The sequence below is a fragment of the Scyliorhinus canicula genome, chromosome 15 (genome assembly GCF_902713615.1).
Source record: "Scyliorhinus canicula chromosome 15, sScyCan1.1, whole genome shotgun sequence".
NCBI lineage: Eukaryota > Metazoa > Chordata > Chondrichthyes > Carcharhiniformes > Scyliorhinidae > Scyliorhinus > Scyliorhinus canicula.
In genome coordinates this window covers 14,786,510-14,811,111 of record NC_052160.1, presented here as the reverse complement: position 1 = coordinate 14,811,111, position 24,602 = coordinate 14,786,510, and the positions used below count along the sequence as shown (strand labels likewise).

Here is a 24,602-nt window from a genome sequence, read left to right as displayed (position 1 = left end):
ATGTGACCAGGGATGCGATCACTGACACCGAGCACGCCAAGCGCAAGATGGCCACCGCCACGGATGTGGTGGATGCACCGAGATGCCGGGGCCTCGCATTCAATGGATTTGGTGGCTGAACAACTCAGCCCTTTCTACCAATCTCACAACAGCTAAATCACAAAAAGCTAACATGTAAGTTCAGCAGGTAACAGGGAAGGCAACTGGAATGTTGATCTTAATTTCAGAGGGAATGGAGTATAGAAACAGGGATGTCCTGCTAAAACTACACAAGGCACTATTTGGACAACACCTGGAATACTGTGAACTGTTTTGATCCCATTATCTAAGGAAAGATATCCTGGCATTTGAGGCAGTCCAGAGAAGGTTCATTAAGTTGATGAAATGAAATGAAAATCACTCAATTGAAGTTACTGTGAAAAGCCCCTAGTCGCCCCATTCCGGCACCTGTTCGGGGAGGCTGGTATGGGAATTGAACCCGTGCTGCTGGCCTGCCTCTGTCTGCTTTCAAAGCCAGCTCTTTAGTTCTGTGCTAAACCAGCCCCTTGTATTAATCCTGGGAATGGAAGGATTTCTTTAAAAAGCCTGAATTTATTGTAATTGGGAAGAATGAGAGGCGACCTTCTTGAGACGCTAGGATTCTTATCGGGCCTTAGGGTAGACACTGAGAGGATGTTTCCTCTTGTGGGCAAGTCTAGGACCAGAGTGCATCATCTCAGAGTAAGACGTCTCCCATTTAAGACAGAGATGAGGAGGAATTTCCTCTCTCAGAGGGTAGTGAATCTGTGAAATTATTTACCGCAAAGGGCTGTAGTGGCGGGGGCAATAAGTATGTTCAAGGCTGAGATTTTCAATCAGTACCCAGGAATCAAGAGTTATGGGGATAAGGTGGGAAGGTGGGGTTGAGGATTATCAGATCGGTCATGAGCTCTTTGAATGGCGGAGCAGACCTGATGGGCTGAATGGCCTACTTGTGCTCCTACGTCTTATGGTCACCTTCTCAAGGGTAACTAGGATGGGTAATAAGTGCTGATCTCGCCAGCAGCACCCACAGTCCGTAAAAAAAAGAACATGGTAAATTGATGGCAGTGTGGCTTTTGTATCTTGCTCACTCATGTCGGAGCAGGGCAGAAAGCATTCTGCAGCAACGTGAGATATCTTTATACCAACAACACAGTCTGACAAAAGAGCCTCATGTGATTGACTAAAAATCTGTACAGGCCGTTGGACTAAGAAGCGAGTCCCAGAGTCCAAAACGTTACTGGCTGTCTTTTGAATGTTGACGATAGCAGAATGGGAAATGTTTGCTCACATTAAGCAGCTGAACCCTCATTCACCCACAGTAATTTGTTTGACCGCCCTGTGGTAGAGGCTGGAAAGAAGGTTCAGCCCGGGCAGCACAATCAAGCTTTTATTTGACGAAAGAATCTGGTGCTGAATTTCTTACATTTTTTAGGAAATCCATATTTTGTTGATTAATTGTGGGAGGGGACAAATGGGAAACTGGGCAGTTTCTGCAGACCCGCTGACCGAGGCTGGTCTTTGCAGCCACAGGAACATACGGTATAGGTACAGAAGAAGGCCATTCGGCCCCTCGAACCTGCTCCTCCATCCAACAAGATCATGGCTGATCCGTTTGTATTTCGGGTTCCACATTCTCATCAGCCCTCGATAACCTTTGATTCCGGTCATGCCCAACAAGAACCCAGCTACCACTGCCTAAGAAATATCCAGTGATCCCGCCCCACTGTCGGATATGGGCGTCACTGGGTTGGCCAACATTTGTTGTCCATTCCGAGTTGCCCTTCAGAATGGGGTGTCTCGATCCGCTGCTGCCCCTGATGTGTAGGTGCACCCACAGTGCTGTTAGGGAGGGAGTTCCAGGATGTTGCCCCAGTGACAGTGAAGGAACGGCGATATGTTTCCAAGTCAGGGTGGTGTGTGACTTGGGAGGCGGACTTCCAGGGGGTGGGGTTCCCAGGTATCTGTTGCTCTTGTCCTTCTAGGTGGTGGTGGTCGTGTGTTTGGAAGGTGTCTAAGGAACTTGGTGAGTTACTGCAGTGCATCTTGTAGATGGTACACACGGCTGCCACTGTTTGTCAGTGGTGGAGGGTTTGAGTGTTTGTGGAAGGGGGAGCAATCAAGTCGGCTGGATGGTGTTGAGCTTCTTGAGTGTTGTTGGAACTGCACTCATCCAGGCAAGTGGAGAGTATTCCATTATACTCCTGATTTGTACCTTGCAGATGGTGGACAGGCTTTGGGGGTCAGGAGGTGAGTTATTTGCCGTAGGGTTCCTAGCCTTTGACCTGCCCTGGTAGCCACAGTATTAATAGTATTAACTCAGTATTAACTCATCAGCAAATGTGTGAGCGACTGCGTGCCAAAGAAAGCAGTACGTACGTTCCCCAATCGGAAACCATGGCTCAATCACGAGATTGACTCCCTCCTGCAGGACAGATCTGAGGCGTTCAAGTCAGACGACCCTGACCTATAAAAGAAATCCAGGTACGACCTCCGCAAAGCCATCTGAGATGCCAAGAGAGAATATCTTAGCAAGCTAGAGTCACAGACAGACTCTCGGCGGTTGTGGCAAGGACTAAACAACATAACGGGCTACAAGGCGAAGCCGAGCAGTATCTCCAGCAGCAGACCACCCCTCCCCGATGAACTCAATGCATTCTATGCTCGGTTCGAGCAGGTAACCAACAATTCGCTATTGACTGCCCCAGCAGCCCATAACTCACCCATGCCCACCATCACAGCTTCCAAAGTCAGATCGGCCTTCCTGAAAGTGAACCCTCGGAAGGCGACGGGCCCAGACGGGATCCCTGGTCGTGCACTCAGAGCCTGCGTGGACCAGCTGGCAGAGGTGTTCGCGGGCATCTTTAACCTGTCCCTACTCCACTCCGAGGTCCCCACCTGCTTCAAGAAGACCACCATCATACCGGTACCAAAGAAGAACCAGGCAACGTGCCTCAATGACTACCGTCTGGTTGCCCTGACTTCAGTCGAAATAAAGTGCTTCGAGATGTTGATCATGAAGCGCATCACCTCCATACTCCCAGAACGCATTGATTCACTTCAATTCGCAAACCGTCACAACCGGTTCACAGCAGACGTAATTTCCCTGGCCCTACACTCATCCCTAGAGCATCTCGACAACAAGGACTCCTACATCAGACTCCTATTTGTTGACTACAGCTCTGCTTTCAACACCATAATCCCAGCCAAGCTCATATCAAAGCTCCAAAATCTAGGACTTGGCTCTCCACTCTGCAACTGGATCTTCGATTTTCTGACCAACAGACCACAATAAGTAAGAATGAACAACACCTCCTCCACAATAGTCCTCAATACCGGTGCCCCGCAAGGCTACGTACTTAGCCCCCTACTCTACTCCCTGTACACACACGACTGCGTGGCAAAACTTGGTTCCAACTCCATCTACAATTTTGCTGACAATACAACCATAGTGGGCCGGATCTCGAATAACGACAAGTCAGAATACAGGAGGGAGATAGAGAACCTAGTGGAGTGGTGTAGCGACAACAATCTCTCCCTCAATGCCAGCAAAACTAAAGAACTGGGATTGACTTCAGGAAGCAAAGTACTGTGCAAACCCCTATCAGCATCAACGGGGCAGAGGTGGAGATGGTTAGCAGTTTCAAATTCCTAGGAGTGCATATCTCCAAATATCTGTCCTGGTCCACCCACGTCGACGCTACCACCAAGAAAGCACAACAGCGCCTATACTTCCTCAGGAAACTAAGGAAATTCAGCATGTCCACATTAACCCTTACCAACATTTACAGATGCACCATAGAAAGCATCCTATCAGGCTGCATCACAGCCTGGTATGGCAACTGCTCGGCCCAGGACCGCAAGAAACTTCAGAGAGTCGTGAACACCGCCTAGTCCATCACACGAACCTGCCTCCCATCCATTGACTCCATCTACACCTCCCGCTGCCTGGGGAAAGCGGGCAGCATAATCAAAGACCCCTCCCACCCGGCTTACTCACTCTTCCAACTTATTCCATCGAGCACGAAGTACGGAAGTCTGAGAACACGCATGAACAGACTCAAAAACAGCTTCTTCCCCACTGTCACCAGACTCCTAAATGACCCTCTTATGGACTGACCTCATTAACACTACACCCTGTATGCTTCATCCGATGCCAGTGCTTATGTAGTTACATTGTATATCTTATGTTGCCCTATTATGTATTTTCATTTATTCCCTTTTCTTTTCATGTACTTAATGACCTGTTGAGCTGCTCGCAGAAAAATACTTTTCACTGTACCTCGGTACACGTGACAGTAAACAAATCCAATCCAATCCAATCCAATATGGCTAGTCCAGTTCAGTTTCTGAATGGTAACCCCAGGATGTTGATTGTGGGGGATTCAGTGATGGTAATGCTATTGAATGTCAATATTATCTGCTTGAGCTTGGCAAATAACTCTTTGGGTGGATTGGCATCCGTGGTAGCTGGTTAGTTAAATGGTCGAATGGACTGTCCGGTCAACTGATTTTCATTGAAAGACATAGAATAAAATTGAGGTTGGGTGTACAAAGGATTACAGGTGAGACAAGTCAGAGAAAAATCTACCCCATCGCCTCTCTCTCGCTCAAAGTTCCAATTCTCTACTGGCGCGATCTACTTGAATGGCGACAGAGTCCTGTAGTGTGTGAGATTAGCCACGTGTCGCATGGTGCTGATAGTGCTAAGAAACACCCCGTTATCCAACGCCCACCCGGGTAGATTAGGGGTCTCAGCGGGAAACTCCTCGATGAGGCTGCACTTAGTATCTTTCTGGTCCACTCTCCGGAACTCCTCAGTGCAGCGCGAGATCAGGGCGCCTTTTTGTTCTTTATTTGCTTTTTAAATCTTTACTGGTGTCACAGGTAGTCTTACATTAACACCGCAATGAAGTTACTGTGACAATCCCCTAGTTGCCACACTCCGGCGCCTGTTCGGGTACACAGAGGGAGAATTCAGAATGTCCAATTCACCTAACAAGCACGTCTTTCGGGACTTGTGGGAGGAAACCGGAGCACCCGGAGGAAACCCACGCAGACACGGGAGAACCTGCAGTCTCCGCACAGACAGTGACCCAAGCTGGGAATCGAACCTGGGATCCTGGTACTGTGAAGCAACAGTGCTACCCACTGTGTTATCATGCCGCCCACTATAGGATGTAGGCATCGCTGACTGGGCTCGCATTTATTGCCCATTCCTAAGGGCATTTAAGAGTCAATCGCATTGTTGTGGGTTTGGAGTCACACGTAGGCCAGACGAGGTAAGGACGGCAGATTTCCTTCCCTAAAGGACATGAGTGAACCAGATGGGTTTACAACAATCGACAATGGTCTCATGGTCGCCATTAGACTTTTAATTCCAGATTTTTTATTGAATTGAAATTCTACCATCTGGCCTGGCAAGATTCGAACCCAAGTCCCCAGAGCACTACCCTCAGTCTAGTCCAGCAAAGATACGAGTACGCCCACTACCTCCCCTGCAATGGTGTCCTAATCTCTCGAGCCCCAAACCTGACCCCTAAACCCCCGCCAAGCCCGAACTCACTATAAGGGAGTCTCTTGACACCCCATCCCCCAACTACGCAGAGCACCTCCCAGCCCGATCATTGTCACGCAGAAAATGACCATTTGGCACCTTGGCAGTGCCAGGCTGACACCCAGGTGGCACTGCCAGGGTACCAGGCTGGCAGTGCCAAGGTGCCTAGGTGATACCAGCAGTGCTAGGGTTCCCATGGGCATACACCTGGGTGCCTCCAATCCCATGGGGGACCCCCACAAATGCCATCAGACCATAAGACATTGTCCTAATTCTGCTCCTTTCAGCCCAAAATCTGCTCCGCCATTCAATCATGGCTAATATGTTCTTCATCCCCATTCTCCTGCCTTTTCCCCATATTAATCAAGAACCTGTCTATCTCTGTCTTAAAGACACTCGGTGATTTGGTCTCCACGGCCTTCTGCGGCAATGAGTTCCACAGATTCACCACCCTCTGGCTGAAGAAATTCCTCCTCCTCTCAGTTTTAAGGGATCGTCCCTTCAGTCTGAGGCTGTGGCCTCTGGTTCTAGATTTTCCTACAAGTGGAAACATCCTCTCCATGTCCACTCCATCCAGGCCTTGCAGTATCCTGTAAGTTTCAATAAGATCCCCCCTCATCCTTCTGAACTCGAATGAGTCGAGACCCAGAGTCTTCAATTGCTCCTCATATGACAAACCGTTCCGTCTGCTCCTCATTTATGGCGGCTGGTGTTAGCATGTACTAGATGCTGTGGTATGAAGAGACAAGAGTTCAGCTCCTTTTTCACCAACACACCTTTAATGGTTCAAACTCACTCTGCACAGAACTCTACAGGTCATCACCAGCTCCAGAGTCCACCTGAAGCCCCTTTACATATCAGTGTCAATCATTGAACACTTAACATAAATGAGACAATCATTGAACACTTAACATAAATGAGACAATTAATTGCAATGTCTCTTAACCCATTACTTAACAGCTGGCACTGAACGGCTCTCGCCCAAAGTCTCCAAGCCAAAGGGAATAGATCCCAACGCCTTGGTTACCTCAGGAAACTGCATATGACCTTGTCTGACCTTTCAATGAAAATAGTTGCACGTGATTCCTTTGTGAAGGCGCAAGGTGTGATTTTGAGCAGTCTTGTTATTTGCTCTTCGCGTTGGTCGGAATTCTCCTGTGACCCCGCCGCATCCTCGCTGGTGGTAGGGGCCCAAAATCAGTTTTATTCCCGGTGTGAATTTCCCACAGGATGTTCCGCTGTTGCTCAGTGGATCGGGAAACCCGCTGGAGGCCGGCATGAAACGGATTTCATCCCACTCATGAGGTGCAGATGAAGACCGGACCAGAAACTTCCCCTCTCACCCGATTCTCTGGTGACGGCAGCGGCAAAAACACGCTGGTCCAGAATACCTCTGGACCAACGTGGCGAGCATGAGGCCGGGACTTACTGGAAGAAGGTCTGGTGCTGCCTCCGGAGTTTGGGATGGGGGCCACCAGTGACCCTGCAACACCGGGTGGGGAGGAGCATCTACCAGGTGGACCTTGCAGCTTCAGTGTCATGGAGGAGATCCATCCTCCAGCTTCAGTGTTCCCGGAGATCCATCTTCTTTTTTCAACAGTGAGTCAGTGATGTTGGCCACGTTTTAAATATGGCACTCCGATATGATGACAGGACCACGAGCAATCCAGCCACACAATACAGGGCTGAACCCCCGGATGCATCACTAATTAAGTCGGGGCAGAAGATAGGGGGGGGCGGGATTCTCCAAAATGGAGGCAGAGTCTCAGCGTCGTCGTGACCCTAACCCAAACCCCGGGACGGGACTTAAAGTTGTGGATGGGAAAATTCCGCCCATTATTTCTCAAAACCCACCAGTCAAAAGCTCTCTGGAGACTTGAATAATTCAGAGTTAAGCTCATCATTGATTGAAATACTGTCCCCCAGTGCAGCACAACCTAAACCCTACACTATTTGAACGCGATGCATTAAGTCATGGAATCCCCGGTTGCCCAGGCAACCCCTCCTCATAACCATATTTCAGGCAAAATGGCTTACAGATTTTAAAACAACTGGAAGGACTATTTGTACACAGGGAATGCACAAAATATTGACACTTCCCGTCAGTCAAATACCAGGACAGGGTCTTCTGCCGACTTCCTCATTTTAGATTGCATCACAATTAAAACAAGCATGCCATAACTGGCTGGCTAGTGGTGTGAATGACAACCTTCTGTTTTACACATTCTAGATTAACTAGTTCACTTCCACGGACATTGCTCAGATATAATAACAAGCGTCCACCAAACTGGCAACTGTTTAAGTCTCTCTTCCTGTCTGTTTTTAACTCTCCCTCTCTCTCCTTTCTCTCTGTCCCCTCTGTATGTTTATCACATACTGTATTGTTGTCTTTGTGCATCCCTGTCTCCGACCATTTTTCACTCTGCTTCTTTTTAACTGTAAATCTCACTCGGAACGGATCAGTGAGGGACTGGGCAAGCAGGCTGCAGCTTTGCAGAACGCCAGCGTCAACTCTGGAAGTGAGGAAGGGAAGGCGATCAATACAGTTAAAAAGGCACCAGGTAGATATAAACTACAAGCGCACATTAAAAGGGTCAGCAAGTTAAATGAGCTATTAAGAAAACAAATCAATGCACGACGCACACAGCCATCTAACTGACCCGCAAAGTAAATTCAATTGATCAAGTGGGCTGAGCAAGAGAAAATTGATTGGTTATCCAATATTTACGGGCGGAAATCTGCTTTGCGAAGCAAAGTTGTCACTTCTTTGCAATAATTGGCCGTGACACTGAACGGGAGCAATTATTTTGAACTATATCATAGTTTCACAGTGACATTGAGCAGCGTGAGCAGATAAATACGTGACTCATTTGTCTGGCATCCCTCTGTTTTAGCAGATGTGTTAATCCACGGTGGCACAGTGGCCTGCACTGTTGCCTCACAGCACCAGGGACCCGGGTTCGATTCTGGCCTCGGGTGACTATACGGAGTCTGCACATTCACCCCGTTTCTGTGTGGGTTTCCTCCGGGTGCTCCAGTTTCCTCCCACAATACTGTACAAAGATGTGCAGGTTAGGTGGATTGGCCATGATCAATTGCTCCGTCGTGTCCAAAAGATGTACAGGTTAGGTGGGGCTATGGGGATTACGGGAATAGGTTTAGGCCGTGGGCCTAGCCAGGCTGCTCTTTCAGAGGGTCAGTGCAGACCCGACGGGCTGATTGGCCTCCTTCTGCACTGTAGGGATTCCATTGATCACAATGTCTATGAGTTTAAAGTGGACAGGCTACACTGGCGAATTTAAATGGAAGCTTTGGTGAGGTAAAAGAAAAACAGCAAGCACTTGAATACCAATATCCACAACATTCACCCCTGGACTCCGAAGTGGGTTCAATTAACCAGACTATAAATGGACTATAAATATTGACATGTCTATTATCAATGATAGTTTCCTATTGCTTCTCCACCTTTTGGCTAAGATCAGATGTAGTATCTGCTCTGCCTTTTGGCTCAGATCTGGTATGTCTGTCTCGTGGGGACCATGAATTGGATTCAATTTGAATTTGAATTGGTTTTTGGAGCAGGCAAGGAGCTGGATTATGGGTTCACCCCTGTCCACATTCTGAGCCCTGGCTTTGTAACTCAGAAAAAGTAATAACTTGAAGAAAAAAAATCAATGATAGTTTCTGTCTGCCATGTTTAATAATTCCATTTGCAAGTGAGACCAGAAGTAAGGGTCATAAATGTAAGATAGCAACCAATACGTTCAATTGGGAATTCAGAACAATTCGGGTGTGGAACTTGCTGCACAGCACAGGGAATGGTTGCGGTGAATAGTGCGGCTGCATTTAAGGGAAAGCTATCCAGGAAATTGAGGGAGTAAGGAATCGAAGGATACATTGACGGAGAGTGGAGGCTCATACAGAGCATGGCCTTCTGCTGTGCTGTCCTGCTTTGTAATGACTATTTCAACCGAAGCACGCGTTTTAAAAAATTATTCCAATCTTTTGGACCGTGTTAATTTACATCCGACTGAAGACAAAGGTGATGCAATTCTTGTGCACTGTATTCTGATCTAATCCTGTAAGCCACTGTTTATGAAGATCAGTTAACCTTCAAGACTGCTAATCAGATATCTTGTCTGACCTTTCATTTGTTGACATCTTAAGTAAATCATTGCCTGCTGCAAAGAGATAGTCAGGACTGTTGTCTCCGAATACTCATTCAATTTTAACAAAGTGTAGTAGGGTTCCCTGTGCCAATTGCTGCCATTTAGTATCTCATCGAGTCCAAGGAGCGGCAAGGTGGCACAGGGGTTAGCACTGCTGCCTCACTGCGCCAAGATCCCGGCTTTGATCCCGGCCTTGGGTGACTGGTGTGTGAAGTTTGCACATTCTCCCCGTGGGTTTCCTCCGGTTCCCTCCGGCAGTTCAAAGATGCGCAGGTTAGGTGGGGTGGCCGTGCTAAATTGCCCCCTTCGTGTCCAAAGGTTAGGGGGAGTTACGGGGAGAGGTTGGAGGCGTGGGCCTAGGTGGGGTGCTCTTTCAGAGGGTCGGTGCAGACTCGATGGGCCAAATAGCCTCCTTCTGCACTGTAGGGATTCTATGTTTCGAAGCCTTCGGTGTACAATTGTACCTGGGAATATATGCTGCAGATTTTCTCTCGCCCTGGCTTCGCTCCCTTCTGCCTGCGAGCTCGGAGGTTGGAGTGAATGCTTCTTCACAAACTGAACAATCAGTCCGAGGACAGAATAGTCAGTGAGGTCACAATCAGATAATAGAGTGAGGCACTGTGGGACATGGCTCGACAAAAAGTTAATTCTGACCTGAAAAAGTGACAATATGCTCCCTCGAAGAACCAGGTCAACCATGTAAAACTGTGAAATGCGACAGGCTGTGAAGTCCAGACTGCAGTCTCAGGGATTGGCTGTTAGCCATTTCGGACTGACAAGAGGAGAACGTTCCTCACTGAAAGAGCTGCGCATCTATAGAATTCTCTCTCTCAGTGGACTGTGAACGCTCAATCGTTGAGACCATCCAAGGCTGGGCTCAATAGGTTCCGAATGCTAAGAGAATGAAATGATACAGGGATCGTGCAGTAAGATGGAGCTGAAGTTAGAGATTAGTCCTGATCTTATTGAGTGGTGGAGCAGCCTCTGTGATTATGTCGCTAAATCCAATGATTGAAAAGTAGTTCTGCAAGGAACCATGGAATTGACTATCGTTTTAGGATTGCTGAAAGATTGCGACAAAAATCTATCTGATCGGTAGCAAGCTGTAGCAAAATAATGCATTTTCCCTTGTTTGGCTAAAGCCAAATTGGAGGATGTGCTTCTTGTCTGTGTGTACCTTCCGTTTTTGTGCTTTTTCTATACACTTAAAGGTTTTGGACACTGGACAAGCTAGGGAGACATTGGGGGGGGGGGGGGGGGGGGGGGAGACTTGGATATGGAAATTGTTTCAAAGTGTGATGAATTTAGATATATTGGATTGTAAGTATCTGGTGAAGTAAGAGTGGAAAGCCTGGATGAGAGAGTGTGTTTGACTGCTGCAGTCATGTTTTCAAAAAGAATCTTGGTTTGAAAGACAACAAAGCTTTGAGGAGCCTTAGATGCATTAACCATCGTAAAACTTGGGCTAATGCAATTTTGTTTTGATGAAGAGGATTCCCTGGAGAGTTAATTACTTTTCAGCTTGGTGAGATGATGGCCGCGATCGCCCCAGACTGGGGGACGCGGTGAGGCTGGTAAATCTCGCGAGAGGCCCCTCGTGAGACTTATGATGCAAGGGATGCCTCGCGAGATCTAACGAGATCCCGCAAGACGTCGCAATCTGCACGTTGCCCTCTATAGGTAGGATTCAGATTTGCATATTTAAGTTTGCAGTTAAGCACATTTAAATATGTCCGTGCCAGAGTCTCCAAAGGTGCGGGATTGAACGCCGTTTAGCACAGGTCGCCACAAATGTGGACTAGGTGTAAATGGCACCTGGGGGGATGGGGTTGCCCAGGTGATTGGAGGTTACCGGGTGGCTGGGGTCTGGACAGGGCTCTGGCAACCCAATGTCAGGGTGCCCTGGTGGCACTGCTAGGGTGGCAGGGGCACTGCTAGGGTGCCAGACTGGCAGTGCCAAGGTGCTCAGATGGCAGGTTACCCATGCCCGGGAGTGCCCTGCCCTTGCGAGGTGAGGTGAGGGAGGCTTTAGGACCACCTAATTGATAGGTTGGGCCATTGGAAGGTCCAGAGACTGTGGTGGGGAGGGTCAAGAGATTGGGGCAGCATTTAAAAATGGTGCCCCGACCTCTTCCTGTACTGACGGGCTGAGCAGGAAATTAAGGTAAGTCCGACCTCGATGAGCCTTTTTGAAGAAGGCATTTTTCAGTTTCAGTTCTAAACTGGCTGAAGGTATGCAGAGTGTAACATTTCTGCTCTCACTGTAGTTAGTTAAAAGAGATTAACAGTATTTAAAGCAGTGTAGACTTGTCTGAGGGCAATGGGGAACTGAAACAAGCCAGTTGAAAACAGCTTTGGAAGGCATCCAGCCAGAGTTTCTGCAAAGATTCGGACCGGAGTCAAATCTGTTCTGTAAAGCAGCATCGAGAGATCTCTTTCTCAAAGAGAAACTCTGTAAAGCAAGAATATTTTGGTGCCATTGGTATTTAGGGTGGATGAGAGCTCAGTACATCATCCTAGCCACTGTTGGGATCTGGTCCAGGATGGTAATAAAAGTATTTCATGGGGTTATTTTTATGAAAGGTAATAACTGGGTGCTGTGCTAATAAGACACATCTGGCTTAAACACAATTTTGGTCCTAATTGCTGATGATCATCATTTGAACTTAGCTGGAGGGCGCTAAAACAGAGACTTGCAGGTTTAGTGCACAAGCGCTGATCAGGCACTAATTTTGTGTATATGTAGGTTCCATGTGTCCACTTTTACTGAAGGTGCAGGATGGACTGGTTGACTGAATGGTAGGTTTCAGGATGGCTCAGGTTTTGGGAGGCAGAGCGGGCCATCCTGGTGGAGGAAATGCCGGAGGAGGAGTGATGCCCAGTCGCCATGTGGGTGGGTGAAAGAGTCCACAGCACCCATTCCTCTTCCAGACCAATTGGCAAGATGTCCGTGACCAAATACTTCCCTCCTCCTGGGCTAAAGTGGAAGAGCACTTGCTCTTCGTAAGAAAATTCCTCGGAGAATTTCAAGAATTCACGTTGTTAAGCGGGTTCGGAAAGTCTTGACCAAATCTTGCTTCAGAAAATCACTCGGCGTTTCAAAACTCCTCTTCACACTTCCAGCAGCCAGTGAGCAATCAAAGGTGATGTATCTTCAAATAGTGATCAGAATCCTCGGCAATTACTTGTTTAATCCCAATCGGCTGGTCACCATTAGAAGAGGGAATTAGTTCAGGTGTTAAGCACCAAAATACCATGCAGCTTTTTTAATGAGCTATAGCAGGCAGATTAAGATTCTTCCAGCGGAGCAGGCAGAGAGGGGAGTGATTTTTTTGGTAAGGAGAGCGAAGGGTAAGCTGAATTTTTGTTTTTTAACTAACTTTCTTTTTCGGAGTTGTTTTTGTTTCAGAGCAGCAGGAAATCGGAAGTCGGCCGTGGGGATTTCTAGGAAGGTGTGTAGTGGAGCTGGAGTTGGATGAACTTCGGATCATTCGGGAGGCAGAGGCGGTCATAGGTAGAAGCTTCAGGGATGTAGTTACTCCGAAGAATGAAGATAGATGGGTGACGGTGAGAGGGGCTGGGAGGAAGCAGTCAGTACAGGGATTCCCTGTGGTCGTTCCTCTTAGTAACAAGTATACCGCTTTGGATACTGGTGGGGGGGACGACATACCAGGGGTAAGCCATGGGGTATAGGTCTCTGGCACAGAGTCTGTCCCTGTTGCTCTGAAGGGAAGGGGCGAAGAGTAGGGCATTAGTCGTTGGAGACTCCATAGTTAGGGGGATAGATAGGAGATTCTGTGGGAATGAGAGAGACTCGTGGTTGGTGTGCTGCCTCCCAGGTGACAGGGTCCGTCATGTCTCGGAACGTGTTTTCTGGATCCTTAAGGGGGAGGGGGAGCAGCCCCAAGTCGTCGTCCACATAGGCACCACAACATTGGTAGGAAAAGGGATAGGGATGTAAGGCAGGAATTCAGGGAGCTAGGGTGAAATCTTAGAGCTAGAACAAACAGGGTTATTATCTCTGGGTTGTGGGCAGCACGGTGGCACAGTGGTTAGCATTGTTGCCTGCGGCGCTGAGGACCCGGGTTCGAATCCCGGCCCTGGGTCACTGTCCGTGTGGAGTTTGCACATTCTCCCCGTGTCTGCGTGGGTTTCACCCCCACAACCCAAAAGATGTGGAGGATAGTTGGATTGGCCACCCTAAATTGCCCCTTAATTGGAAAAAATAATTGGGTACTCTAAATTTATTTTTTTTTTTAAATTATCTCTGGGTTGTTACCGTGCCACGTGCCAGCGAGATGAGGAATAGGGAGAGAGAGCAGTTGAACACGTGGCTACAGGGATGGTGCAGGAGGGAGGGTTTCAGATACCTGGATAATTGGGGCTCATTCTGGGGTAAGTGGGACCTCTACACACGGGATGGTCTACACCTGGACCAGAGGGGTACCAATATCCTGGGGGGGAAATTTGCTAATGCTCATCGGGAGGGTTTAAACTAATTCAGCAGGGGGTTGGGAACCTGAATTGCAGCTCCAGTATACAGGAGGTTGAGGGTAGTTAGGTCATGAGTAAGGTTTCAAGGTTGCAGGAGTGTACCGGCAGGCAGCAAGTGGTTTAAAGTGTGTCTACTTCAACGGCAGGAGCATAAGGTGGGTGAATTTGCAGCATGGGTTGGTACCTGGGACTTCGATGTTGTGGCCATTTCGGAGACATGGATAGAGCAGGGCGAGGAATGGTTGTTGCAGGTTCTAGGGTTTAGATATTTCAGTAAGCTCAGGAAAGGTGGTAAAAGAGGGGGAGGCGTGGCGTTGTTAGTCAAAGACAGTATTACGGTGGCAGAAAGGACGTTTGATGAGGACTCGTCTACTGAGATAGTGTGGGCCGAGGTGAGAAACAGGAAAGGAGAGGTCACCCTGCTGGGAGTTTTCTATAGGCCTCCGAAAAGTTCCAGAGATGTAGAGGAAAGGATTGCAAAGATGATTCTGGATAGGAGCTAAAGTAACAGGGTAGTTGTTATGGGGGACTTTAACTTTCCAAATATTGACTGGAAACGCTATAGTTCGAGTACTTTAGATGGATCCGTTTTTGTCCATTGTGTGCAGGAGGGCTTCCTGACACAGTATGTAGATAGGCCAACAAGAGGTGAGACCACATTGGATTTGGTACTGGGTAACAGGTGTTATATTTGGAGGTAGGTGAGCACTTTGGTGATAGTGACCACAATTCAGTTACGTTTACTTTAGTGATGGAAAGGGATAAGTATATACAGCAGGGTAAGAGTTATAGCTGGGGGAAGGGCAATTATGGTGCGATGAGGCAAGACTCAGGGTGCATAGGATGGGGAAGGAAACTGCAGAGGATGGGCACAATTGAAATGTGGAGCTTGTTCAAGGAACAGCTACTGCATGTCCTTGATAAGTATGTACCTGTCAGGCAGGGAGGAAGGGGTCGCGCGAGGGAACCGTGGTTTACTAAAGTAGTTGAATCACTTGTCAAGAGGAAGAAGGAGGTTTATGTAAAGATGAGACATGAAGGTTCAGTTAGGGCTTTCAAGAGTTACAAGTTAGCTAGGAAGGACCTAAAGAGAGAGCTACGAAGAGCCAGGAGGGGACATGAAAAGTCTTTGGCAGGTAGGATCAAGGATAACCCTAAAGCTTTCTACAGGTATGTCAGGAATAAAATAATGACTAGGGTAAGAGTAGGGCCAGTCAAGGACAGTAGTGGGAAGTTGTGCGTGGAGTCTGAGGAGATAGGAGAGGTGCTAAATGAATACTTTTTGACAGTATTCACACAGGAAAAAGACAATGTTGTCGAGGAGAATACTGAGATGCAGGCTACTAGACTAGAAGGGCTTGAGGTTCATAAGGAGGTGTTAGCAATTCTGGAAAGTGTGAAAATAGATAAATCCCCTGGGCCGGATGGGATTTATCCTAGGATTTTCTGGGAAGCTAGGGAGGAGATTGCTGAGCCTTTGGCTTTGATCTTTATGTCATCATTGTCTACAGAAATAGTGCCAGAAGACTGGAGGATAGCAAATTTTGTCCCCTTGTTCAAGAAGGGGAGTAGAGACAACCCCGGTAACTTTAGACCAGTGAGCCTTACTTCTGTTGTGGGCAAAGTCTTGGAAAGGTTTATAAGAGATAGGATTTATAATCATCTAGAAAGGAATAATTTGTCTAGGGATAGTCAACACGGTTTTGTGAAGGGTAGGTTGTGCCTCACAAACCTTATTGAGTTCTTTGAGAAGGTGACCAAACAAGTGGACGAGGGGAAAGCAATTGACGTGGTGTGTATGGATTTCAGTAAAGCGTTTGATAAGGTTCCCCATGGTAGGCTATTACAGAAAATATGGAGGCATGGGATTCAGGGTGATTTAGCAGTTTGGATCAGAAATTGGCTAGCTGTAAGAAGACAGAGGGTGGTGATTGATGGGAAATGTTCAGCCTGGTGTTCAGTTACTAGTGGTGTACCACCAGGATCTGTTTTGGGGCCACTGCTGTTTGTCATTTTTATAAATGACCTGGAGGGGGGTGTAGAAGGATGGGTGAGTAAATTTGCAGATGACACTAAAGTCAGTGGAGTTGTGGACAGTGGGGAAGGATGTTGCAGGTTACAGAGTGACATAGATAAGCTGCAGAGCTGGGCTGAGAGGTGGCAAATGGAGTTTAATGCAGAAAAGTGTGAGGTGATTCATTTTGGAAGGAGTAACAGGAAGACAGAGTACTGGGCTAATGGTAAGATTCTTGGTAGTGTGGATAAGCAGAGACATCTTGGTGTCCATGTACATAGATCCCCGAAAGTTGCCACCCAGGTTGATAGGGTTGTTAAGAAGGCGTACGGTGTGTTAGCTTTTATTGGTAAAGGGCTTGAGTTTAGAGCCATGAGGTCATGTTGCAGCTGTACAAAGCTCTGTGCGGCTGAATTTGGAGTATTGTGTGCAGTTCTGGTCGCCGCATTATAGGAAGGATGTGGAAGCTTTGGAAAGGGTGCAGAGGAGATTTACCAGGATGTTGCCTGGTTTGGAGGGAAGATCTTATGAGAAAGGCTGAGGGACTTAAAGCTGTTTTTGTTAAAGAGAAGAAGGTTAAGAGGTGACTTAATTGAGGCATACAAGATGATCAGAGGATTAGATAGGGTGGACAGTGAGAGCCTTTTTCCTCGGATGGTGATGGCTAGCACGAGGGGACATAGCTTTAAATTGAGGGGCGATAGATATAGGACAGATGTCAGAGGTAGGTTCTTTACTCAGAGAGTACTAAGAGTGTGGAATGCCCTGCCTGCAACAGTAGTGGACTCGCTAACATTAAGGGCATTTAAATTGTCATTGGATAAACATATGGACGATAAGGGAATAGTGTGGATGGACTTGAGTGGTTTCGCAGGTCGGTGCAACATCAAGGGCCGAAGGGCCTGTACTGCGCTGTAATGTTCTATGTTCTAAGTGGCAATCAGCCCCTTAAATCCCCACCTTGGCCACCTCGGAGTGCCGCATGTATCCAGGAAAAATCAGCCCACACAGAGTAACTCTGAAATCCATGAATTGCTGTAATGTGAATATTAGAGATGGTCAACGCCATGTGGGCAGCAAGCTCCCAGAACCAGCACAGAGATAAATGAAGCTAATCATCTGAGTGTTGAATGGAGCCCAGAGTACTCCAGGATCATCATCATCACCTTCAATGATTAATATGGTGGGATCATTAATATCCACCCAAACCAATACGCCAATAGTTCCTCATTTAATATCGAAAAGATACTTCCGACAATCCAGAATTGCCTTTAATCCTGCAGTGCCCCATCTCAATGCTCTCTAATGAGAGCATGTTTCTGAAATTAAGCGGCAATTAAGTAAAGAGGGTGAAATTGATCTCCGCCAGCAGTCCAGAATGGGCTGGTTAGGAAATACAGTAGTCTGTTGCTCAACACCTTGATCTTCCTTCCGCTGAAGATCAGTGAATGAATCTTTTTCGAGGCATGTTTCCTGGTCTCACCGTCACTTTTCCGTCGTGCAAAATTAAAAATTTGGCTTCCCGTGCGAACGGACAATGAAAAACAGCATGATGACGATAGGATGCTAATTCACTCCCACGTCCATGTGGCACTGCTGGCCTGAATCAATTTCACCCTCAAGTTCAATACTGCATGCAATGTACTTTTTGTTAGTTAGAGTTCTGGAGTGATACGTCAGCTTGAAATCCAATGCGTCCAGGATGCAGGGTAGGAGACAAATCCTTTATCGATCCAACATTAAATCGAGAAAATGCTATCGCTGCAGTCCAGGAACAATTTGTCTGCCCAGAATTCACTTTCCTAGGATTATTCCTGCAGCGATTGTATAATGGGAAATAAAATGTGTCAAAGTAGGTCATGCTTTGTACAATCTTCCTGACCTTCAGCAACCTAGCTATTATAAACAGCGTGGCACCACATTAAGACCAGAGCCTCTAATGAACACAGTCACGCCTGGAATGTTAATTTTGATTCCTCAGAGGTATCGTTTGGATGGAACTTAGGCACAGGTTTTGTGTGCCTTCAGTCAATTCCCCCAACCAATTAAACACCATTTCATGTACCAGCAGCTCTGAACATAATTGACTCGATAGAAGAAGTCTCTTGAATTTTATCGTGTCACTTCAGATCTGACATTCACAGGCAAAAAGGGAAATGATTAATTTCAAAAGCTTCAAACTGATCAAACCCATCTTGCTTCCTCCCTGAAAATCACAGCGGCAGTTCAGGTGACTTTGCATGTCCCAGTCAGACGCCATGCATTAATATTGATGAATAGAAGGACTACAGTGAAACCTCTCTCAGGATCGTTTGAACAGCGTAATGAATTTCCACCCTTGCCCACAAATGCTAACCGCAACTCCAAGACAATGACCCGACGTTTCCTTGGAGACTCGATGAGTTCTCTGCGGTAATTCTGCCACATCAGCATCAGTCCACAACTCCTGCTGAATAAGGTCAGGTGAAGTGACATGCAGTGAATGCTAATTGTGATGAATTAGAAGCCGGTCCGACGATACTCAGGTAACTCTGTGGTGATTGTGTATCAGTGTAGATGCAATACAACTGAGCAAGCACTAGAGGGAGCACGGGAGAGCTATAAATACAGAGGGACAGGAAGTGAGGACACACTTCACTGAAGACAGAACAAATTCACAATAAAGCATCTTCTCCAACTTTGTGACTACGAGCTTTATTACGACACAAGGAACAACACAAACTCTAGCTGCGTCCGGCCAGAAAGCGTTTGCCAATAAATCATCTCGCCAAAAGAAAAAAAAGAGATGTCTCGGTGCTTTATGAATCACGTTTTGAAGGGGCGTCACTGTTGCAATGCCTGGCAGAAACCTTGCCCGCAGCAAAGTCCCTCAAGCAGCAACGAGGTCATGTTTTTTGTGATGTGTTAGATACACAATACAGAAAAGCCTTAAAAAGTCACAGAGATTTATACTGAATGTCTCAGGGATTTGGTCCGGAACTTTTCAGGAGATCTACATAGCCCCCATGGAATCTTAGCGTCACTTTCCACCCCATTACTGCCACGGTCACTCTACAATATTAATTGGGCGGCACGGTGGCACAATGGTCAGCGTACTGCCTCACAGCGCCAGGGACCCCAGTTCAATTCCGACCTCAGGTGACTGTGTGGAGTTTGCACGTTCTTCCAGTGCCTGCGTGGGTTTCCTCCGGGTGATTTGGCCATGATAAATTGCTCTTCAGGGTGGGGGATTGGGTAGGGTGATCTTTTGAAGGGTTGGTGCAGACTCAATGGGCTGAATGGCCTCCTTCAGCACTGTAGGGATTCTATGAATATGGAAGCTACATCAATAATCAGTAATCGGGGGGGGCATTCCGCTGTCAGGGGTGGCTTCGCTGGGGGTGACTGGTGGGAGTGGCGAGGCCAGTTATAGAGGTCAGTGTTTGGGTTCGCGGGCGGCCGGCACCATGTTGCACGGTGCAGCAGCCGCTGGTCACCGCCATGCGCATGCACGGCCATGGACCCGGCCTTCTGCGGCCGCATTCGCAGGTACAACTGGAGGCTTTACGCTGCGCGCTGCTAACCCCCCACCGGGCGGAGGATCGGTGCGGGGATATCACCGACCTTCTGGTCGTAAGACCAAACGGATCCTGCGGACATAGCTATAAGATTGGAGAATCCAGCCAGAGTCTACAGAACAGAGAACTCACCCCTTGGTTTCTTTCTTCCCCACCAACCAGCCATTGGAACGTGACACCTCAGGGCATCAGTCACCTTCGGAATTCCCTTCTCCAGAGAGCAGCGGAGGCTGGGACATTCAAGGCGGAGTTCAGACAAATTTTTGACCAACAATGGGGTCAAGGGTTACGAGGGACGGGCAGGAAGGTGGAGGTCAGGCCAAAATCAGGTCCACCCTGACCTTATCGAAAGGCAGAGCAGGCTCGATGGGCCGAATGGGCAAACTCAGGCTCCTTATTTCTTTTGATCTCACTCTTACGAACCAGGAAAAGGATTTTCTAAGTGTGGGTTACAAGCAAAGAACAGTTTAAAGTGGGCTGTTTAAACAGACAAGGCAGCTGTCAGTGCAGATTGTGAATACCGCACCTGTGGCTTTTCAAAATTGATGTGTAAACAGCTGCTGTGTAATTATAAATTCCATTGACCAGTGACACAATGTGAGGAATGATGTTTCTGTGGAATTGTTCATCCACAGGCATGATTCCAGATCAGGACTGGTCACATCTGCACAGACATGCTGTTCAATTTCAGATTATTTCACCGCTGAATGGGAATGACATTTCTAATAACGATTGTAAACTCCGTTAAATACTTCCAGACTCTCTCCCCAAATTACAAACAGTGACGGGGATAGATTTTGTTTGTGTGCAGGGTTGCGCAAATTCCCAAACCCGTTAAATAGAACAGGCTTTTGATTTTGCAGACGTCTTACTCCCCGCATAAATGCTCGGGGGTGAAATCTTTGGCCGTTAACTTTATTCGGCCACCAGAGAAGCAGCAACGTATTTTACACCCAACTATTTTTCCGTCCATGCATTTCACTGGGAAGGGTGGCGTGGGGAGAGCGAGGGATTCATCAGCATCTTTAAAGGCAGGTTTCACTGCCAATTTGCTGGGGGTGAAATATGTTCTCCTCACTTTGCTCCAGGTTTTCTTACTGCTGGTGTGGTTCAGTTGACCCCCATGACGGCACTGTTTGAAGCTCGGGTTCCACTTTCTAATCGAGCACTGGTTCCGGGGGATTTAGGTGCAAGGTTACGTTCGAGAAGCAGGGGTCATTCTCCACGGAGAAAAGAAGGTGGAGGAAGAGAATTACGGTTTAAAAAAAAATAAATTTAGAGTATCCAATTATCCTTTTTCCAATTAGGCAGCAATTTAGCGCTGCCAATCCACCTAACCTGCACATCTTTGGGTTGTGGGGGTGAGACCCATGCAGACCTGGGAGAATGTGACAGTGATACAGGGCCGGGATTGAACCCGGGTCCGCAGCGCCGTGAGGCAACAGTGCTAACCACTGTGCCACCCGAGATTTAAGGTTGTGCAAAATTGTAACAGGTTTAGATATGGTCAACAAAGCTATTCCCATTAATAATAAGAATACTAATCTTTATTGTCACAAGTAGGCTTACATTAGCGCTGCTATGAAGTTACTGTGAAAAGCCCCTAGTCGCCACATTCCGGTGTCTGTTCGGGTACACAGAGGGAGAATTCAGAATGTTCAATTCACCGAACAGTCATGTCTTTCGGCATTAGCTAATGGTTCAAGGACTAAGGGACACAGATTTATAGATAGAGGGGGCAAGGTGTGGAAGAACTTTTCTTTTCAAATGCAGTTATGCAGCGAGTAATAATGGGGGAAGAAGGGTGATGTGGTGGTACTGTCACTGGACTTTGTGGTGAATGTATTGTGCCAATAATCCACCATTGTATTTGTATCTGTGCTATGCTGTTGCCCTTGTGGGCTTCTCCTATGGGCCATTGTATGGCATTATCCATAGGGTGTGGAGATGCCGGCGTTGGACTGGGGTGAGCATTATAAATCATTACAGATCCAGAGAGAGGGATAATCACAGGTTAAAGAGGTGTGAATTGTCTCAAACCAGAACAGTTGGTGGAATTTTGCAAGTCCAGGCCAGATGGTGGGGAGTGGATGTAATGCAACATGAATCCAAGATCCCGGTTGAGGCCGCACTCATGCGTGCGGAACTTAGCTATAAGTTTTTGCTCGGCAATTCTGCGTTGTCGCGTGTCCTGAAGGCTGCCTTGAAGAACGCTTACCCGGAGATCAGAGGCTGAATGCCCTTGACTGCTGAAGTGTTCCCCGACTGGAAGGGAACATTCCTGCCTGGTGATTGTCGCACGATGCCCGTTCATTCGTTGTCGCAGTGTCTGCATGGTCTCGCCAATGTACCACGCTTCGGGGCATCCTTTCCTGCAGCGTATGAGGTAGACTACATTGGTCGAGTCGCACGAGAATGTGCCGCGTACCTGGTGGGTGGTGTTTCCACGTGTAATGGTGGTATCCAAGTCGATGATCTGGCATGTCTTGCAGAGATTGCCCTGGCAGGGTTGTGTGGTGTTGTGGTCGCTGTTCTGAAGGCTGGGTAATTTGCTGCAAACAATGGTTTGTTTGAGGTTGCGCGGTTGTTTGAAGGCCAATAGTGGTGGTGTGGGGATGACCTTGGCAAGATGTTCATCTTAATTGATGATGTGTTGAAGGCTGCGAAGAAGATGACGTAGTTTCTCCGCCCCAGGAAAGTACTGGACGACGGAGTGTTCCACTTCTCCAGCTTTCACCCAAACCACATTAAAGAAGCCATCCCCTATGGACAAGCCCTCCGTATACACAGGATCTACTCAGATGAGGAGGAGCGTAACAGACACCTACAGATGCTGAACGATGCCCTCGTACGAACGGGATATGGCGCTCGACTCATCGATCGACAGTTCCAACGTGCCACAGCAAAAAACCGCACCGGCCTTCTCAGAAGACAAACACAGGACACCACTGACAGAGTACCCTTCATCGTCCAGTACTTTCCTGGGGCGGAGAAACTACGACATCTTCTTCGCAGCCTTCAACACATCATCAATGAAGATGAACATCTTGCCAAGGTCATTGGTGAGACCATGCAGACACTGCGACAACGAATGAACGGGCATCGTGCGACAATCACCAGGCAGGAATGTTCCCTTCCAGTCGGGGAACACTTCAGCAGCCAAGAGCATTCAGCCTCTGATCTCCGGGTAAGCGTTCTTCAAGGCAGCCTTCAGGACACGCGACAACGCAGAATTGCCGAGCAAAAACTTATAGCTAAGTTCCGCACGCATGAGTGCGGCCTCAACCGGGATCTTGGATTCATGTTGCATTACATTCACCCCTCACCATCTGGCCTGGACTTGCAAAATTCCACCAACTGTTCTGGTTTGAGACAATTCACACCTCTTTAACCTGTGATTATCCCTCTCTCTGGATCTGTAATGATTTGATTACCAGCAAATTCTCGCATTCCAAGCATTGTCCGGCATCTCTGACTTTGTCTATATAAATGTTCCTGGATCATACCTCTCCAGTCACCTGAAGAAGGAGCTGCGCTCCGAAAGCTCGTGTTTGAAACAAACCTGTTGGACTTTAACCTGGTGTTGTAAGACTTCTTACCATTATCCATAGGGGAACATGTTGGGGCATGTATGGGCTCCGTCCATGGCCCCTCCCCTTGAAGGGAGGTATAAAGAGCAGTTCTCAGTATTGGTTTAGTCGCAGGCAGGCACTGTTCTATGTTGATTAAAGCCACGGTTCACTTCTATTCATGTCTCGAGTGAATTGATGGTCGCATCAGACTTGTAATTCAAAGGCCCAGGATACTGTTCTGGGGACATTGGTTCAAATCCCACCATGGACGCTGGTGGAATTTGAATTCAATTCATTAAACTGGAATATATAAAGCTGGTTTCAATAATGTTGACCATGGCAGCTATCACCAATTGTTGTAAAGACTCACTTGGGTCACCAATGTCCTTCAGGGAAGGAAATCTCCCGTCCTCACCTGGTCGGGCCTATATGTGACTCCAGATACACAACAATGTGGTTGACCCTTGACTGCACTCTGCAATAGCCTAGCTAACCATTGCGCCACCATGCTGCCAGTGCTGTGATATTCTACATAATTCTTTTTAAAAAGACTTGCAGTAATGTGGACACTTTTCACAACCAACAGACCTCTCAAAGCACTTTGCAGCCAATGAAGTATTTCTGAAGTGTAGGCACTGTTCTAATGTAGGAAATGTGACAACGAATATGTGCACAGAAAGATCCAACAACAGCACTGTGATAATGACGGGATAAAGTTGACTTTTTGTGATGTTAATTGAGAGATAAGTATTGGCCAGGGCACCGGGGAAATCTGTCCTGGCCTCTTTAGAGTAGATCTTTTCAACCCACCTGAGGTGGCAGATGGGGCTTCTGTTTTGACATCAGCACCTCGAGCAGGGCAGCACGCCCTCAGTACCGCATCGGTCTTGAACGGCTGTGCTCAAGTCCTGCGGTGAGACTTGAACACAGAACCGTCTGACTCGTCTGGTCCCATTGCTGTCAATGGGTTTTCCTATTGTTCGCACTCTCTGCTGCCAGCGAACAGTGGGGTGTTGGGAGTGGGGAGTGGGGGGTGGGGGGGCACAGGAAGATCCTGCCCGCAGGAATGGCTGCAAAATTTCAGCCAGGCTTTCTGTTGTTCCACCCACCCTCGTGAAAGCGTACGAGAGAATTAAAGGCGCAGTTTGCCAAGGTCCATCTGTCAAGATGGAGGGACGTGTGAGAGGGACACTAAGTTTGCTCGTGGAGGCCTTCGGT

The 24,602-nt window shown here is 47.7% G+C and overlaps 1 protein-coding gene across 3 annotated transcripts in view; it reads right to left on the bottom strand.

Moving 5' to 3' along the window:
* LOC119978086 (neuronal-specific septin-3-like) overlaps positions 1-24,602 on the bottom strand; it is a 400,144-nt gene that overhangs the window by 270,243 nt on the left and 105,299 nt on the right. Inside the window, exons 1-2 of one of the 3 annotated variants that reach the window (XM_038819477.1) lie at positions 10,212-10,299; positions 7,956-8,091 (exon numbers count right to left, since the gene is read on the bottom strand). The exons of 1 other annotated variant lie outside the window; for it this stretch is intronic. In XM_038819477.1, coding sequence (XP_038675405.1) covers positions 7,956-7,992 — 37 coding nt within the window. In that variant the 5' untranslated portion in view covers positions 7,993-8,091; positions 10,212-10,299. Of the gene's footprint in view, positions 1-7,955; positions 8,092-10,211; positions 10,300-24,602 lie in introns of those variants that run through there. One more of the 3 variants, XM_038819481.1, reaches the window with a different exon arrangement.